This window comes from Rhamphochromis longiceps, linkage group LG5 (genome assembly GCF_057381845.1).
Source record: "Rhamphochromis longiceps isolate RC_006_pf linkage group LG5, R_longiceps_female_GT1.1, whole genome shotgun sequence".
In the NCBI taxonomy this organism is placed as follows: domain Eukaryota; kingdom Metazoa; phylum Chordata; class Actinopteri; order Cichliformes; family Cichlidae; genus Rhamphochromis; species Rhamphochromis longiceps.
This window is the reverse complement of record NC_140561.1, coordinates 31762277-31781880: the sequence shown is the minus strand read 5'-3', so window position 1 is coordinate 31781880 and position 19604 is coordinate 31762277. Positions and strand designations below refer to the sequence as shown.

Below are 19604 nucleotides of genomic sequence, written 5' to 3'. Positions count from 1 at the left end.
CCTTGTATAAACACACAGGGTTGCTAAGGCAAGTGTTATGTGACCTATGAACTAAAACAAATTTGCCACGCTGTTGTACAACATAATATTTAACACAATGTTGAAATTTCACCTAATGATGGTGACAATGGTACTAAATATTAATCATAACTATCTGTTTACAAATTTCATGGTAATCAACCAGTAGCCGTCGACAGAGGTCACTTGAAATCACCCTCCTCAGCTATAAACCAGATGCTGGTTTTTACGGCATTACATGAGACAAAGAAATGATTTCAGGTTTTAGGATCTAAGCTTGACATTTCTCCAGATTAAATGTTGTCTATTAACAAGCTAAAATGAGAAAATTGCATTGTAGTAAAACTGTTAAATAACTTCAGGACGCTGGTATATTAATGATGCAACTTGTTTAACAGCAGGATGACCCAGATAATGGCTGCACATTGGGCTAACGATAACATTGTTCTCTATACCTTAAGTGCAGTGTTGGGGAGTAACGGAATACATGTACCGCCGTTACGTATTTAAAATACAAAATATGAGTAACTGTATTCCGTTACAGTTACCGTTTAAAAAGGTGGTATTCAGAATACAGTTACTTTGTTGAAATAAATGGATTACACTGCGGTACTTTCCTGTTTCATTTTGTCGCGGGTCAGGACTGTTTGGGTTTTGTTTGACAGCTACGTTCTGTCGTTCCAGGCGGCAGCGTTACGGTTGCCATGGTTACAGGGCGACGCTCTCTCTCTCTCTGCGACTGTGTGTTTCCTGGGTGAGAGAGCGCCTTTTCGTTGTTGTTGTTGTTGTGCTAAGCTAACAGGCAGAATGCTACAAGCATAGCTCTAAAGAATGTAGCATCATGGGCAGTGTAGTCCGTGTTGCAGGGAGAATGGACTGCCATACACGTTATGTGTCTGTGAGCGCGAGGAGGGAGAAAAAGGGGAGTGGAAAGGTACGAGTTGCCATCGAGGAAAAACGGGAGCTGGAAGCATGTAAATATAATAATAACCACTGCAGCCAAGAAGAGTGCCTGACGAGCCCAGTTGTAAGTAAGCTATTAAGACTCGACTGTACACCGTGTTCGTGTTTTCCTCCGAAAACAACAAGTTCCGTTGGAGCAGCCTTTCAACGCCTCTCTCTGTCTCTCGCAAGAAAAGTTGACCCACACAACAAAGTAAAGCTATTTTTCGGCTACGAGCCGACAGGGACCCCGCCGTATTAGTCAGAGGTCCCTTTACTACAGTTCGGAGTCGCGGACCTTCAGTAATAGTAATAAATCACACAGCAATAGTACATTCACGTTGTTGTAAAAAGCATGATAATATATTAAGTAATCTAAAGTATTCAGAATACGTTACTGTCATTGAGTAACGTAACGGAATACGTTACACAATACATTTTGGGGCATGTATTCTGTAATGGAATACATTTTAAAAGTAACCTTCCCAACACTGCTTAAGTGTTACTAAAATTGTGACTTGTGCAGACTTCCTGTTTTACTGCATGTACTGTGGGAAGCCTCTACTCTGCTTCAGCGTGTGTGAAAAGTCAGTTTTGAGCTGATGCATTTTGATCTTACATGAGATGTTGAAGAAATCTAAAGACATTAGAGGTTGTTAGTGCTTAGAGACATTGTGTCCTGTTCTCATCCAGTCCGGTCACGAAAAAGGAATTTATTTCCTGTGTGTGGTTTCACAATTGTCACGTTTTTGTCTCGTCTGTGCACATGAACACAATTAACCTTTTAGACATTTCCAGGCCTCAGGGCTGAAGCAGCAGGAATGAAATGAGCAGGTTCGGCTGCTTGTACGTAGAAGAATCCCAGATATCTGACATTTAAATGGACGCTGTCACATTTTTCACATTTTGCCGGTTGTGAAGGAATGCAGTAATGCTGAACATTCAGCTGAGCATTAAACGTACAGATGCAGCAGAGTCAGAACAGAGAGCAGCGTAGGAAAACAAAAACACAGGAGTGAATTCAATGTGAAAGTTGCATTTAAAGTCACAGGATGCTAAAACGAATGCCTTTATTTCTGGAGACCTTAACAGAAACAAAAGCATTCATTTGTTGTGTTGAACTTGATTTCTTACCTAAATCCAGAATTTTACTTATGTGATTGTGAATTACCCACCACCGTAATAAAGACCTTACAGATACACATGTGCCTCAGGCTTTTGCTAAAAGGCAACATATTTGAAGGTCATTCATGAATGCGACCCACTTACTCCATGCAGAAATAGTAACAGGCTGTGGTTTGCCCCAGAGCTAACGGCAGCATTTAAACAATGCATGATTTTATTTTGACCTACTCTTAATAAAACAACAATGATAACAACAACTGTCTTGTATTAATTGATTTATGGTGGATTTAGAAAGTTTAAATGATTGTATTTTCTCAGTATCCAGGGCAGGATAATGACAATGCACACATTTCAAGCTAGGATTGCAGGGAGTAAATATATATATACAAAATATGTTTTTATGTATTAATGATTATAGGCTCCAGTTTCTGTGACCCTGAAGTGGTAAAGCAGAAGAAAACAGATGGGAATAATTTTATTCAATAATCCAATCATCAGAGGCATGTTTATGAATTGTAGTGCACACATAAATCAGCTGCCATAAGCGTTTTTCTTTAACAAAGCAGTTAATAGGTGGTATCAGATCTGACCGCAGGCTTGGTTCCTCCGGTTGCAGTCCAGCTCTGGTACCCCTTCATCAAACCCACATGAGCCTCATTAGCATTAGCTGATCAGGGCAGCAGCGAGGGAGCATGTGAGGTATGTTAGCAGTCATGAGACTGGACGTGGAGCTTCAATTAAAAGGGAAGTGACTGACGAGCTGCTGCTCGTTAAACTCCCACATCTCTTGAGTCTTGACTTGATGGACTTCAGGTGGACAAGATTTAACTTAAACAGTTTAAACATGTTTCTAATCGTGCTGCAATGTGAAAGCATATAACAAAAAAATCTGTTACATGTTAATTTATACACAAGATGTTGGAAGCTCATTAGCCAATGACACCTAAGTGCTGTAATAAGAAAAATATTCAACCAGTAGGCATATGTGGTTATTTCTTATGTTATAGTGTACACTTGTGCATTCTACACTTTTTTTTATTAATACATATGTAAAGCCTTGTTCAGGTATGAATTCAATAATACTGATAGTTTGAAAATATTATACAAAATTATCTCTCTATAAAACATATTTGTCTCTTTAACATTAATGATCCTCACACCCATTGACGGAGACAGTCATTAAAAAATAGAACGTACAGACACACTCAAACACATTAAGCTAAGAGGTGGTGTGCCACCAACTGCCTCCAGCTATGTAACAAGGAGCGAGTCCATGCAAGAGGTTCACTTAAGTACAAGATAATTATGTAAACATAAACTAACAAAGCTGAAACACTGAAGCACGCTGATGCCAGGTGAAGTCAAAGAACGAGGCTGAGCAGTACTGCTCGACCAACTTTTGCACCTTGGAAGGCCGAGATGATATGCAAGACCTTCACATCAGGCCAGGACTTTTTTTAGAGACATTGGGAGGGGGATCAGTAAGACGTTTAAAAAACTACATACCAAAGTCAGGGAAAAAAAACCTTATCCACATATAATTGATAAAGAAACCCTGTTTGCAAAAAGGGATTTACAAAAATAAAACAAGATCTAAGAAAAACTCAAGTATATCTCTATATACATACAAATGCAGTTAAAATTCATCCAATTACCATAGAAAGGGAACCTCACATTTATGCTGACATTTTAAATTATTAGGTCACAGCTCGTCTGTACAACTGTTTTCTAAAACAATGATGTGTTCCTCACAATATCCAAATGATGCAATCAAATCTTTCAGGAGAAGCACAGGTTTGACAAAGCCTGGAGATCTGATGATTTCTGCCATTAGCACGGACGAGTTTTCCTAATATTGTCTTGTTACTATAGTGACTATATTTCAGGAGTTTCTTAGAGACACCACATCCCAAATGTAATGGGAATACCTCCTTTAATTAAACAGATAAGAGAATTATTGCTCTCAGGTAACTAACCTGTCTATGGACTATGTAGCTTAATTAGCTTCCTAATTGATCCTGTCTCTATGAAAGGTGGATTTTACTCTTGGGATAGCAGCACAAACGAAAGATTTTGGATGGGGAAACACTGAAGTGCTCGTGTACTGGGTTAACAGCCTAAATGCTAAAAAACATTGCTGACATATACCAGGTAAGCAATTTTCAGTGAATCAGATGAATACCATCTTTCGGTATTTAATTCATTATGTTCATGATTTTAATGCTGGAAGACTTAAATAAGAAGAGTATACATTTTTCTATTGATAAAAAAAATATCATCTTGCTAATCCAGCCTATAGAAAATTACCTAAAATCCAGCTGCATGTTATGTGCTATGAAAGAAAATCTCAAAGTAGATAATTCCAGGCTCGGTGCCAGCTTCTTGAACAGGCTGTACCACACAGAAAGACATTTTATTAGCCTGATAATTCCATTAAAAATGCTCCGAAAGGGAACCAAGAGACTATGTCAGCTTGCTTGTCTATTATAGCAGCCAAAAAATATTTACAGTCCTTCTTAAAGGCTTTCAAATTTATGGATGCTTGATATGTTTTTTTCTACAAGACTGTAAAAATGTGAATTTCATAGCTGAAGTTCGATTTTTTTTTAGCACGGGAGTCTACTGGCTATTAGAGGAACTGCAGTTTGTGGCTACACCGTTGGGTTAGTTTTCTTTAGTCCCAGAGTTTGCAGCTTGGACAGAGTATCTGAGGATCTGATAGGTGAAGTTATTTTGGCAAATTTGACCTAACATTAGAACATATGATTCTTTCATGTTTGGGTTTAAAGAACCCAAACCCTTTTATATCATCAAACACTTGTTAGAAAGCTCAACTTTCTAGGATACAGTTTTAGAGCAATTTCTTGAAGATGATTTTTTAGACATGGCCAATGAATTCAGGGAGGTAAGGCAAAAACAAAGTAATAGGTAGTTTCAACATGCTTGAAAGTTTTTAATAACCACATTGTTGGTGCAAAACTATTTATCTTTGCTATCTTTGGCTTTTTTTTTTTAATAAAAACATCAGGAATTACAGTAACTCTAATGTGAAACAGCTGACTTCAAAAAGGGGGGGGGGGGGGTCTGCTTACATAACAAACAAAAAAAACTTTACGTATCCACACACACATTCACTACTACAACACGGCTGCAATTGGCTGCTACTGCCAATCAGGAGCATGTGACTATGTGAATATGTAGGCTGGTCGACATCAACCGGCTGCACTCGCACCGTCTCTTCGTCCCACACACACGCACACACACATACACACACAGACACACAAACACACAAACTAACAGTAACGGAGGCTGCTCCATCATGCACAGCAAAGAGCACATCAGGTAAGAAACTTTTTTTGTTGTGTATTATAGGTAATAATATTGTGTTTTTCTTGATACAGTGCCATTAGGTAACTAAGTCGTGGTTTCTAAACTTTTTGTGTGAGGACAGTGTTGTGTTATTGTATGTTTGTGATTTCGTTTTCTGAGGCCTGAAATGTAAATTTACATTTTCACTGATTTATGTGAAGAAAATCAAAGAGAAAAATTATTATATTTTTCAGCCTGCTTAGCTGTTAATCAGCTTTCAGCATCGTATTAGGCTCATGAGCTACAACTTGGTAGACCTGGTAACATGTTATATAATGGTCCACAATTCATAGTCATTTAGTTTAGTGAATATTGAGTCATTTATTTAAAAAAAAAAAATACACACACACACAACTACTACAGCCTTAAAATTGAAGAGAGAAGAAGAGTTGAAAGGATCAAGTCTATGGAGAAATAATAAGTTATTTTAAATATATTTTTAAGGTCCTTTACTGACTTATTTAACAGGTAAAGTGTACATTAAGAAATAAAGATTAAAAGACAGCAAAGATGTAGCTTAATTTTCATTTGCTTTCCTTGGTGAGTTTTTTAAATCGTACTTTTTTTCTCAAGCGAATTTAATTGAACTGCTGCTGGAGTGTTTTTAATTCCTCCTTCATCTGACACAGAGGTCTTTCAAAATACTGTAGCTTTGGAGAATGGCTATGGATAATTAATGGAAGTTGACCACCTAACACTTTGTCTAACATCAGTCACAAAGATGGAAAATCTTTACCAGCTCATACCACAATAGTGTTCAAGTTCTTCATTTTATCTTATGTGATTTATTGAGCTCTTCATTCATAACTGAATTCTTTCTTTTGGTCATTTTTATAATCTTTTCAATCCATTTTCTTTCTCATCCTTTGGCTGCTGTAACAAATAAATGTTCCCAATTTTGAGATAAATAAAATATTTACTCATATATGCTGACTTCATTATTTCAAACTTTTGCTAGGAGCATCCTCTGTTGTTTATATCTATATGAGAAAAGGCCCAAAAGTGATTTTGTTTTTGTTCATTTGTTTTCTTTATTTTGATTAAAACTTGTAAAAACATGTTGTGAACTGAAAATTGACATATTGTGAAGTCTGTGTAGGTTCTAAGTCTTCCAGGTAATGATAGTTGAGAGGCAAAATATCTTCAAAAACCTAAAGACGTCAGGTTGTCTTCTTTTTAAGCTCTCAAGAAATATTGTGAAATTGTTGGCAAACAGTTGCTTAATGTCAGTCACTTGGAGTCGTGTTTTTCTCCATCTGAGAAATACAAACAGTCTCTGTTTGTGGCCTGCATATTTCCCTGAGAGACGTAGCTGCCTTTTTATCTGCTGTGCGAACTGTTTTTACACAAGTTGACTCCATCTGTTGTTGGGGACTGAGAAAGTGGTGAGAAGTGAGTTAAAAAAAAAACAGCTTCCTGCTCCAACTCAAAATGCTGCCGGGCAGCAAGGGTAAACAGAAACAGTAAAGGTGCAGGACAGGCGGCCACAAACTGAACTCAGACTCATATCAGGTCTTTCAGTGAACTTGGAAAATAATTCCCTCCAATTTCATTATTATTTGTGACCCATATTTTATTTCCCTTCAACATTGAAGTAATTTGTTAAATACTTTATACAGTGAGGCAGTGGTCTTGCAAAACATGAACATAAAAGGCCAGACTTAGTCCAAAGTAAGCTTTATGTTATGGACCTGATCCAAAATGTATTGAGCCTACACAGATCCCAGCGGAGAGGAAACAGCAACAGCAACAGCAAGATGAGGTGAATCATGATGATGTTGCAAAATAATATTTATTCTTTCTTTTTTGTGTCCGTAGTCATGACGAATACCAGAAGACAGCTGACTGGCTGATGTCCCAAACAAAGCACCGACCCCAGGTAGCAATCATCTGTGGATCCGGACTGGGCATGCTCGCTGACACACTGAAGTGTCAAGACTCCTTTGCTTATTCTGACATCCCAGGCTTCCCTCAGAGCACAGGTACACTGAATATTCAGGTTAATGACTGATAAATATGCTACATTATTCTGTTTAAAAGAACTGGTTCCCATATCTTCTAAATATTAATCATGTTAACATGGGATTCAAGGCAGTTTGAAGTTACTATTTGCACATATTGAACAAAACAAACTAACTAAAATATGTGGAAATATATATGTTAGGAGGTTAATTTATTTTTATGGGAGAAACATCTCCTCACTCATCCAAGTGACTTCTTCAGTCTTATAAACATTACATTTGCATAATGACTCACACTAGCACCACTGACTAAGAATGCACTGTGAGGTCAGTTTCATGGTCATTAAAATGCAAATTATCATAGCCATTGATCAATGGTCATTGATCATATTCTTAATATAACATATTAAGAATATGTTATATTGTTTTATAGGTTCTTTTTTAATTAAATTGATATGTGGGATTACAAATATCAGACTGTCGAACAGCAACTTTTTGTAAGTTCACCTGCTGATTTATAGAAAATAAATCCTAAAATTAACCAAGACAAGCAGTTAAATGGTTAAAACCATTTTAATATGAACAAGGAAAGAATGCATGAACAGCCTATATGAAATATATATATGAAGCATAGTTACATCAGAAGTTCCTGTATGTATGTGTTTGTGTTTGCAGTCCAGGGTCATGCAGGTCGGCTTGTTTTTGGGGAACTGAAGGGGAAGACATGCGTGTGCATGCAGGGTCGCTTCCACATGTATGAAGGACACTCTCTCTGCAAGGTACATGCACGCAAATGCACTGATCCTCGCTGAAATAATGCATTTCCTTCTGACCTCATGAATCTGATTCAAACCAGAACCCTAAAACTCCCTCAATTCCATGACAGCTCTGTGAAGACGTGTGAACCAAGCCAACCAAACCAACAATTCATAAGTTAACATTTTCTTAAAGATCAAACCACAAATTATAAAACTCTTAAAAAAAAACTTCTGAAAAGAGAAACAGATTTTTACAGACTGCACGTAATAAAGTTCACATACACCAGGCGCACACACACACACACACACACACTTACACACGCACACACACACACACTCATAGTGAGCTGATTAAAAAAGCTTAGTCATGCACACATGTAACTGTAATCAGCAGCATGAGACTGAACTTGTAGTGTGTGTGTGTGTGTGTGTGTGTGTGTGTGTGTGTGTGTGTGTGTGTGTGTGTGTGTGTGTGTGTGCGTGCATACACCCGCATGTGAGAAGCCGGCCCAAGTCATGCATGGGTTTGGTCACATGCAGCCTTTTAGCTGTTCAATGGTGTCATTGTTTCCCTCTATAACCCAGACACACATACACACACACCCACTCTCTTTTTTATAATATTGAAAATAATGACACTCCTGTAAATGGAACTCTGTGGAAAATGGAAAGCTGCTTCTCAATAAACACATTTCACTCCTGGGCACCATTACTAGATAACCATCTGCAATGAAGCTCACTAAAAGCTAGAGGCCTGTGTGCGAGTTACAGCTTCACAGGAGGCTTCTGTGTTTGTCAATTCATTACTGAGGCTCCAACTTCCTGTCTGTCCATCAGACGACCTTCCCCATTCGAGTTTTCAAGCTGCTCGGAGTGGAGACCCTGATTGTCACAAATGCTGCTGGCTCACTGGCCGATGGCTTCCAGACTGGAGACATCATGATCATCAAAGACCACATCAACTTTCCCGGATTGGTCGGTCTGAACCCGCTGTGTGGGCCCAACGATGAGAAGTAATTACATGGATGGCTATGTATTGTTGCGACCGTTTTAAAGGTCTTTTTGTGTCTACTGCTCTTTACTGTTGTTGTGAAATTTGTTTTAGGCCCTTGCCTGACCACTATCAGCATGTGAGTGTGTGTGACTGTTAGACAGAAAGCATTTAAGCATAGAAAAAAGTGCTTGTGTGAATGGGTGTCAGGGGGTGAATGAGGTTTAGGTAGTGAAGCGCTATATAAGAGCGAGTCCATTTTCATATTATTTTTTGTTCGCAGGTTTGGTCCTCGCTTCCCAGCCATGTCTGGTTGCTATGACAAAGGTCTACGTTGCCTTGCTATGGAGATCGCCAAAGAGCTGGGTGTGGCCAGTGTTCTGCAGGAAGGCGTGTACGCCATGGTGGGTGGCCCCAACTTTGAAACCATTGCTGAGGCCAGACTGTTGCATCGGCTTGGTGTGGACGCTGTTGGTACGTTCAGTACAGCCACATTTTCATGGAAAAGCTAAAAATGTAAAGTTTTACTTAAGGTTAGCACCGCATGGACAGCCATGAGATCTTTAAATATCAACAAGAGTCATCTTCTGCACAAAAGGAATGAGTTTTGATTCTGTGGAGAACAGGAAAAAAGACAACTTCAGAAAATGGTACCATTGTTATATTTATTATTTAACTAGTGGCACTTTTTGTCAGGGCTGGGTCATATCAACTGCGATAATACTGGTATAAACTTGTACAATATGAAAATGTCATATTGTCACATCATTGTTATATCACACACAGTGTTTATGTTCTATAGTGTGCACAAGAACAAGACAAGCCCCAGCATGTCTGAGAGCAGCACGGACTCAAGCGCAGACTATGAATCACAATAAACAGTTCTTTACTCACACGACACCGAGTGCATTATATACAGGTGGGGAAGAGGGGATCCAGGGAATCCAGAGGTCCACGAGGAAAGACAGGGGAACGGGGTCCTCACTCTCGCACACAGCTCCACACGCTCGCTTCCAGTCAGCTCACTCCACACGGAAAACGCACACGCCACACTGCAACTGCCACACTCATGAACGGGGTCTCAGGACGGGGCACAGAGAATCTCTATACAAAGACAAATTGTCAATACCAAACAAAGCATGAAGAGAAATCAAAATATTTCGAAAACTAAAATTCCACTAACGAATGTTGCACAATAGTCCAGCGACGAAGGACTCACAGCTGCTGCCTTAAGAAGCGGCTGGTAAACAGGATGATGAATCTCCGGGGAGTAATTGCTTGTAGGTGTGAGGACCAGCCCATTATGAGCTTTGCCTGGTGAGATCAGACATCGCCATTTCCGATGTGAACAGAAAACACCTACATGTGTTAGACTGTAAATCTCCCCTAAGGCTCGATTTATGCTTAGTGCCAAGTCCCTAAACCACAGAAGTCTACTCTCTGCACTGGTAAGTGTTGTGGCATTTGTTACAACAACTCTCTTGTTATGCCTGTTTTAAATATGACTCACATCAGCTCTTTGGAACAACTGGAAGCACTCTTGATTTTCCTACATGGCCTTTCAGGATAGTCATTAGATAATGGACATAACAGTTTTAAGGCCAGAGCCACCAAACTCTTGGCAGGTCACAGGTATATAGATTTTACTGATGAAATTGCTTTTTTCCCTCAGTATTAGTTAAGTATTTGTGAGAAGATGTGACCTATATCGATACATGCTTTGTGCGGTCAGCTTTGTATTCTACTAAGAGAAAGATCTTAGAGATATGTGTCCTCATTAAGGATTTGTGTTGATTTGTGGGGTTTTAGTCTCAGATGTATATTGTTAAATGGTGATTATGAGACAGTGTGTTTCAGCTATTTTACAGAGTAAAATGAAAGTAACGAGTAATGAGTTTGTAGAATGAATTACTTCTTCCCAGCACTAACTAAGTAACGTAATGTGTAATGTGTAATAATTACTTTTTTGAGTAACGATTCCAACACTGATCACAACAAAGGTGGGAAATAGCTCAACAAACATGCACAAATATTTGACCCACAACATAATAACAGAATCGGAATCACTAAATTCTTATCAGCTCCCTCCCTGATCCCACTGCACTAAAATCAGATAATCTCACTCCTGTTATCTGCCATCTTAACTAAAATGCTCGCTATTTATAGGGTTGAGTGGGAAAATTTGTTGCAGTAGCATCAGTATTATCATCAGTTGTTTCATCACTAGTTTTAGTAACATCCCCTGGTCTGTTTTGGGGGTTTTTTTTAGGTATGAGTACAGCTCCTGAGGTGGTTGTGGCAACTCACTGCGGTCTGAGAGTCTTTGGCCTCTCTTTGATCACCAACAAGGTAGTACACATCCGAGTCACTGATCAACAACTGATTAGCTATAACTGTGATCATTTACAAAGCTGCAGGCTACAAAAGTAACTCTGTTACAAAGACTCTGTGATATCTCACTTTGCTTCAGGTGGTGAAGAGTTACGAGGACACGGAAAGCGTGAACCACGAGGGCGTCTTGGAGATCGGCCGGCTGCGCTCTCACACCGTGCAGCAGCTGGTGACTGAGCTGATCGACAGGATGGAGATCAATAACAACGACAACCTTAATAAATCTATCTGAAAAACGTACAATCACACAAAAACACATGAAGATTGTGTACATATTTCACTGGTGCATTCACAACATTTTTAGCACTTCTTCCTGTTTTGTTTTGCTGTAATTAAACTTTATTTATATCAACATGGTGCCTAATATTCTCCATCAGGGTAAATCAGAGTGTAAGTATTCTTTTATGATATTTGACTTTAAATCCTAAAACTTTATATACCAATAACCGCTGTGTTTGAAGGTGCTTTAATATGAAAAACATGAGACACAGTTTTCTTTTTGTATTATTGTCTTGCACATTTTTGTTGTAGAATTGTATGTAATGTAAAGTATTAGTAAAGTATGTCACAGATTTCCTGATTGATGTTAATCGGATTAAACAAACTGCCACATCTAACGCTTTCCGTTTCCTACTTATTGTGATTAGCTCGTTTGGGTAGCTGCAGTTCCTCTATTGTCCACTAGATGCTACTGTAATAAACCTGTAAATCAAGGATATTTTACATGACAGGCCACAGGACACATCAAGACCAGATCAGTGAAACTGCCCAGAAGTTTAAATACACATTTAATCCCTGAGATATATTAATTTAAGACAAAGACGCTCAATTTCAACAGTATGTCTGTTTTTCTACATGATAAAGAAATGCTGCTGCTAAATGAAAAACTGGTCCACACAACACATACATTACTATAGCAGATATTGAAAAAACAGGAATGTTTCTGTCATTTAATGTTATTACTTTATTACTTTGGTATACTATAAAAGGCCACGGGGGAGGTTTTTATTAGCAGAAAAAGCTGCAAAAGTTATGGAAATACAGACAAAAGTCCCAAATGTATGCCCTGCTTCACATTTTCCAAAGCCAACCAGTGGGACAGAATGGAGTCTGGCTCCTCATGTTTGACATCCCAGCTCTAAATGAAATGACGTAAACTGGAAACCAGTTTTGCAGAAATAAGATCATAAGATCATCAAGGCCAGGACTTATATTTTGGAACAAGGAGAGTGTTATATATATATATATATATATATATATATATATATATATATATATATATATATATATATATATATATATATATATATATATATAATAAAGTGCAATAAACCTGGAAATCATCAAGAAAATAAACAGCTATTTGTTGATGATATCAGAATCCTTTTATGGCCATCATAATTATTGTGAACCAAAAGCAGATAAATACAATTTCACAAAAAGCAAAACTACTTGTAAAACACACAAAGCCTAGTTCACCAACAACTGATGACAAAATAACACGCAAGGTCAGGTTCCAATGCATTACATGTATTTGGCATTTTGTAATAAGGGTAAAAATAGGTATCAACACTCGGCCCACATCACACCAATTCAGCCCTGGCTTTATAACTGAATCAAAACACCCTGCCTGGAGCATGAGTTTTCAGCTGAATAATCCTTCTGCCCTGCTTCCTTCGAATGGCTTAACAATGACTCCAGACCAAACATGTGACTCAAACCACTCCAGATACATTCTCCTTTAAGCTCTAATCATTTTAACCAGAAGAACACTAGTCAAAGGGAGTACACAGACCAATGTAAAAAAAAAAAAAAAAAAAAAAAGGAAAGGAAAGGAAAAGTTACTTTATGATTATGAATACTTTATAAAAGAGGTTAACAGATTTTGAATGCAAGTTCGCCATCAAGCAATTCTCTGCTATGAGTCAGTTGGTTTTAGTTTTCATTTAGTGAATCTTTTCATGAAACTGGGATAAAGGTACAAAGCTGTTTCTCATTTCTGATGTTTTGGTATTTGTATGTTCACACCTGCACTAATAAACTACACCCGTGTGTGTAATTCAGCCAAATCACAGCTTCTTTTATTGCAATAAAAACAAAAGCCAAAAACTACAACAAGTGCTCCAAAAATTTGCAAACAGTAACACGTGGAGACTGCAGTATGCCTTGGAGTCATGTTTTTTTTTTTCATGTTTTCACATTAGCCATGTGCAGATTATCATTGTCACTAACCATGACTATCAGAAGAGTCCTGGCCTGGGAATGTTTACTTTCAACTTTCTAAGAATGGCACAGTTTCATTTCTAAGCAACAGAAAAAACTTCAGTTGCAGAATACCAACAACGGACATTGGTACGTAAACAGATTAGCAGAAAATGCTTTACAGCAGTGACTGATATGTGTACATGTGATAATATATTTATTTTAAACTAGATTACAAGTGTAGAAGTGTGCATTGTTCATCAAAACAACTACAGGCTATTAGTGGCTAGTGAACTAAGACTGTAAAGTGTGTCTCCCCTCTTACTGCTGCCTGTGACTGAAGCATCTTTGTATGTTTTTCATCGTGTCTTTGCTTTCTTTTCAGTCACATTGATGCTTTTGTCACCATTAAAATTTTATACATTTTCTCATGAGGATGAAATTGATAGCTTTAAAAGAGGAAAGGGAAAAAAATTACTTTTTTCCCATAAAAAAGTAATTTGGGGCATAGATTCCTTAAACAGAATAAATCTTTAACCAAAACACCCTAACATAAGGCCTTCAGGTGAATCAGATGATCTTCATCACCAGATAAAGTGTCGTCACATGTCATGAAAAATTGTAGAGCTTTCTGATTTTAGGGCTTTTTACATTTAGTCCTAAGAATTAAAGATCTAAAAAAATGTTCATGTTCAGTGTTATTCTACCTTTTCTACCTCTCAAACTGTTGTTTAGTGTGGAGATCTGCATCACATTGCTGCTGCCTGCTTTCCAAATATCGCCATGACAGTGCCTGAGCAGGTGACCTACGAAGTCTTCTGTTTATCCCTGGCAGCTCTAGTGCTGGCTGTGATTGAGCTCCTGCTGCTCTGTTGCGTCCTCAAACAAATCAGAAACAGGTAAAAGCAGCTGCCTCATAAAAATCAGCCGCTCAATTCTGCAATTCAGAGTTATTTAGATTTACACTGAACTACTATTCTTCTATGTTTATTTTAGAGGTCACTTTAAACCTTCAATTATCAATAATCTCTGGTGTTTTTAGCGTGGTTCTTTTTGCAAGAACATATGTTTGTATAAACTGCTTTGATACAACTTTGGCATTGATTTTAACATTTCAGATTAGCCAAACTCGCTCTCCTACTTTTGACAAAGGCACAATTCAATTCAATTCAATTTTATTTATATAGCACCAAATCACAACAACAGTCGCCTCAAGGCGCTTTATGTTGTACAGTAGATCCTACAATAATAGATACATAAGACACTAGAGTCTTTGTATGTAATATTACAACTACCATGCTAAGCATTAAAACCACAACACTGGCTGACTTAATTCCCAGTTAGTGCATTTCTTACAATGGTGCAGCTAGCTCTAAACAGGAGTCATAGGAGTATTACAGTGTAAATAAGATTCATAAATCTCTGTTAGACCCAAAGTATGTGACTGCTTATAACTGAGGTGGCAAACAGGAAATTTAACCCATGGTCTTTAAAGGACACATAACAGAGAGATGTGGCTACTATGGCTACCTGCTCCCAACCAAGTTATATGTTCAGCATAATTTATCATGGATATTTAGCCAGGTAAAAGAATAAAAACAGCCATTGTTGCGACACTTTGACTTTAAACTTGACATGGCACACAAAGACATCCCTTTGTAGTACATATGGCTATCGACATGATTCGTGTGTCACAGTTGAGCCTATGTCCCAGCTACTGCAGTTCCAGCACAAGAGCTGTTGTATGAAAATGCTGTTACTTAGACCAAATTATAATTTCAGCTTTGATTATGATCACTTGTTATTTCTAAGAATACCCAGGTCTTTGTATTGAAACTGGATTGCACACCTGGTGAGGATTTGTTTGGATCTGTGTGTCTGCCTTAAATTCAATAACATGTGACATTGCAGGCAGCATTTATCCCTTCAGCGCTCACACTGAGGCCGAGCCTTAGTCAGAAAATGAATAGCCCTGGTAAGTAGGGCAGCCTGACATTAATTCAGCAGATGTAATGGTTGACCCAAGCATGACCAGTCTGGTGACGTCAGTCTTTGGCTTGCATACTGGAGATGTGTAGACACTTCAAGACTTGTTGAGGTGGTGCAGTGGTTTCCTCCCACAGTTGAGGAATCTAAACTGAGACTGTCTCGTTCTATGTGTTAGCCTAACTGGTGATCTGCTCAAGTCTCAGGCAAACCTTTCATCAGATGGGGTAGGCTCCAGCTTACAGCAGCCCTCTGCAGGATAATGCCAGTATATCGAATGGATGGATATTAAATAGATTTAAGTATTTGGTTAAATGATATTTTAGGTTAAAATTATGACTTTTAAAGGAAATCTCCTCTGCTGTTGGTCAGTTTTTCCCAGGCTGGTTTACTAGCGTAAAAATGAATGAAAGTAGTGAAGTTAGTGAGCCCATGTTTTCTCAAAATGATTTTCCCTTTACAATGAATGTTTTATAACCTTTTTTATAGTATCTTACTGTTGGTATTACTGGATAATATAGTCCAAATTACAAAAATCTGTTACATTACAGATACCAACATGGAACTGACTCAAGGGGCCATAAAGGTCTGGCTGTGTGTTCAGTGGAGAAAAAAAGGACCCTAAAAGTAACTTTGAGCAGTGATTAGTCTCTCCCATATCCACTGACCTTGCTGTGTGTTAAATAGCCTCTTACTGGATGGCAGGATTCAAGGAGAATATGAAGGTGTAATTACCCTTCAATGGGATTTTTATACTAGTATAGTCTGATTGGATGGATCCAGAGGACAGAGCTAGTTCTTGTGTTTCTTTTTCCAAGATGAAACAAATTCTCTAATTCAGACCTTAGGGAATATAGCTACAACGATGTAGAGACCACAAATATTGATCATCTCATTAGGTGTAAATAATCAGTTGGATCTGATTCCTCAGAAACATCACCGAGATGCAGATCTCAGCAGAACAACCTAGTCGTAAACTGACTGTCAGAACCAAGCCCGACCATGCAGACCAGCTGCTGGACCACCTGCTGGACAGAGTGTTTCTCCAGGGGAATGCAGGACTAGCATCTGGAGGAGAATCCCCAGCGGACGTTGAATCACAAACTGGAGGAGAATTCAAGAAGGAAGTTGGATTAGAACCTCAGAAGAACCTTAGAGAAGGATCTGGATCATACCCAGAAGCTTCAACATCCACTTCTCATCCTCAAAGAGGTAAGTGTTACCAAATTCACTTCACTTTTTCATTGTCATAAGTAGTTAATATGCAGTCCAGAAATATAAATACATTTTAAAAAATGATAATTACGTTTAAAAAGTCAGGAATATATGTTTAGTCATCTGAATAACACAAACTAAAATGTGTCTCAAAGTCGAGCTGAAACCCCAAAATAGCTTCAATAGTCCTGAAATAGGCATTTGAACTGGCATGCAGTGAATTAAGTCAGACTGAATTAAATCTGTGATTTGGTGTAGTACAAATACTGGTTAATTTCTTCCAGAGTTTTAGTTGTTCCTTATTGACAGTGTGGAAGCATCGCCACCTCCTGTAACTAAAGGGAACTGCAGATTTTACAGTTTTGACTAATCTGGAAATACATACTGAAATGCTTCAGATAAGAAATGAATTTTGACTGAAGACTGATCCAGATTGTTCTCTCGTGCAGCTGTGAATCCTCTTCATAACAGACTGCAGCAGTGGTTCCAGGTGACTGCTCCTGGTCAACATGAGAAAAAAAGACATTTCAAAAGTTTGTATGAAATCCAAATTACATAAATCAAAAACTCAGCTGTTATTATATTTCCACATATTAAGTGTCATTTATTCATATGCTTATTTTTGCTTTAATATCCTTCACTCCAGCTGCATCCCATCAAACATCTTCTGTGGATCAAACCAACAACACGTACTCGCAGCAGTTCCATGAATCCCAGCATGGCTCTTCCTCATCTAAGGGTCCTTCATCCACTGAATCCTCAGAGGAAGACAAGTAGCACGATGGGACAGAAGATCAGAAACACAAACACTGATCAGATTCTGAAAGAATCTGTCAAATAAAACAGCAGAGCATATAACAGTCATGTTGGCGACCTCACTAACACGCAGCATTAGAGGAAAAATTCTTGTTCTTTACTGAAGTTAAAGGAGTTACACCAAAATCTATAAATATCAGTTGTCTTTCTTTTAAAATGATCATTTAGAAAACTAATTTGGAATAATGTACAGCAGTATTAAAGGTGCCGAGTACAGAAAAGTGAGCATGGTATACAGTTATACATAAAATATGGTCAAATATGATACCAATTTTTGGGATAAATAAAGTTGGTAAATTTCTGTGTTACAGCAGCCAAAACGTTAAGCGTAACCTAGCACACTAAATCATAATCTAAAAAGAATACAATAAAAACTAAAGTGTGACTAAAATACATTAATGCATTTTAAATACAATAATGATGAGATCATTATCACTTGTAAATCAATGTGTGTGAATGTATCTGAAGCATAAACGCAGCATGGAAATGTTGTCCTGGGTTTCGGACACACTGAGTTTTCTTGTTCTGTCTCTTCCCCATGTTAAGTTTACTTTTACATCTGTGATTCTCTGCTTAGTTTTCGTTGCTTACTTCCTGTTTTACTTTATTAGTCAGTCGTCTTGTGTTTTTAATTATCTGTTATCATCGTTTTGTGTTTGCTGACATGGAATTATCTGGATTTTTTTTGCCATTTCAGTTTATGGATTTTGTAACTCTGGGCCCTGAACTACAAAGCAAGTTCAACATACCAAGGGTATATTTCCATTATCTGTATCAACTGGCATTAACACTGGCAATCGCTATAAGCAGTCACATGAAACTATTATCAGCTTGCCAAGGCAACCCAGGGTTTTTCCTGCATATTCTCATGAAAGGGGCGGTGTTGCAGTGTCTGATCATTTAGAAGGGGCATTTTCTGGAACAGATGACTTCTCCTACACAGAAACTGTGTAACACAGAAACCTCTCAAGAAACTTCCAGTTGCTTTTCGTTCCAAGCTCCTTAGATTACTCTGACCTGGATGACTGAGAACCTCCACAGACAATGTGATGAATGCTGCAGAAAATCATTAATCTGGTGATTTAGCACACAAAGTGATAACAATTTAAATTCAGCTTAATTAGCCACTACGCTCTCTATGTTACTGTTTCTTTCTAAGGTGACAGACCCATTTAAACACTGAAGCTTAAATAATACTGCCCCACAGTTTAATAAAGGAGTTTGTCAGCATAGCCACCTTCTGACAGTTTTAGTTTTTATTCTCCCAGCTGCAGACTCAGAGATGTTTAAGGGTTTGGAAGATTATTTACAATCTGTTTTTTATATTTACAAGTTGGTCTATGTACAAATTTGATGTGAGATGAGCAAGTACAGGATAGGTGTCATACTTTAAGATGCTTATAGAAGAATACAACTATTTTTAAATTGTTTGCTCCAAATAAATATAACAAAGTCAAATAATAAAGAGAATCTAAGCTCCAGGGAGGCAATATAAATTGCCCCCTAAACCTAATAACAAGTTTGGTCACCCTTAGCAGCAACAGCTGCAATCAAGCATTACTGGCAATGAGTGTTTTACAGCACTGTGGAGGAATTTTGGGCCCACTCATCTTTGCAGAATTGTTGTAATTCAGCCACACTGGAGAGTATTCGAGCATGAACTGACTTTTTAAGGTCATGTCACAGCACCTCAAGCAGATTCATTTCAGGACTTTGACTAGGCCACTCCAAAGTTTTCATTTTGTTTTTCTTGAGCCATTCAAAGGTGGACTTGCTGGAGAGTTTTGGATCATTGTCCTACTGCAGAACTGTTACGGATTCAAATATTGG

At 38.0% G+C, this 19604-nt stretch overlaps 2 protein-coding genes and 1 long non-coding RNA gene across 4 annotated transcripts; 2 read left to right on the top strand and 1 right to left on the bottom strand.

Moving 5' to 3' along the window:
- Positions 1-551: 551 nt before the first annotated feature.
- On the top strand, positions 552-12380 carry LOC146670348 (purine nucleoside phosphorylase-like). Of its 2 annotated transcripts, none has more exons than XM_085408002.1 (7): positions 552-1045; positions 7273-7436; positions 8091-8194; positions 9011-9186; positions 9448-9638; positions 11434-11513; positions 11635-12380. In XM_085408002.1, exons 2-7 carry the CDS (start codon positions 7307-7309, stop codon positions 11785-11787), a joined length of 834 nt encoding a protein of 277 aa, XP_085264128.1. In that variant the 5' UTR covers positions 552-1045; positions 7273-7306; the 3' UTR covers positions 11788-12380. The 2 variants fall into 2 exon arrangements, with proteins under 2 accessions (XP_085264128.1, XP_085264129.1); XM_085408003.1 differs by lacking the exon at positions 552-1045 and adding an exon at positions 5303-5427 and having other exon boundaries at positions 11635-12377.
- A 631-nt stretch (positions 12381-13011) lies between these two features.
- LOC146670347 (uncharacterized) lies at positions 13012-17746 on the top strand. The gene is made up of 4 exons (XM_085408001.1): positions 13012-14656; positions 16675-16955; positions 17408-17491; positions 17605-17746. The coding sequence occupies exons 1-4, from the start codon at positions 14541-14543 to the stop codon at positions 17733-17735; spliced, it is 612 nt and encodes a 203-aa protein (XP_085264127.1). The 5' UTR covers positions 13012-14540; the 3' UTR covers positions 17736-17746.
- On the bottom strand, positions 15677-17780 carry LOC146670346 (uncharacterized). The gene is made up of 3 exons (XR_014911878.1): positions 17652-17780; positions 17344-17458; positions 15677-16847 (listed from the first exon to the last, which is right to left on the bottom strand). It is a non-coding gene; the product is annotated as an uncharacterized LOC146670346 (long non-coding RNA).
- Between the last annotated feature and the right edge of the window lie 1824 nt (positions 17781-19604).

What these genes read in the sequence shown, in the direction of transcription:
- LOC146670348 (XM_085408003.1), top strand. Translation starts at nt 5,405, where the DNA reads ATGCACAGCAAAGAGCACATCAG. An exon ending in TGTGGGCCCAACGATGAGAA is followed by an intron (nt 9,187 to 9,447) that starts GTAATTACATGG and finishes TTTTGTTCGCAG; the next exon opens with GTTTGGTCCTCGCTTCCCAG. An exon ending in GCTTGGTGTGGACGCTGTTG is followed by an intron (nt 9,639 to 11,433) that starts GTACGTTCAGTA and finishes GGTTTTTTTTAG; the next exon opens with GTATGAGTACAGCTCCTGAG.
- LOC146670347 (XM_085408001.1), top strand. Translation starts at nt 14,541, where the DNA reads ATGACAGTGCCTGAGCAGGTGACCTACGAAGTCTTCTGTTTATCCCTG. An exon ending in CTCAAACAAATCAGAAACAG is followed by an intron (nt 14,657 to 16,674) that starts GTAAAAGCAGCT and finishes CTGATTCCTCAG; the next exon opens with AAACATCACCGAGATGCAGA. An exon ending in CACTTCTCATCCTCAAAGAG is followed by an intron (nt 16,956 to 17,407) that starts GTAAGTGTTACC and finishes TCTCTCGTGCAG; the next exon opens with CTGTGAATCCTCTTCATAAC.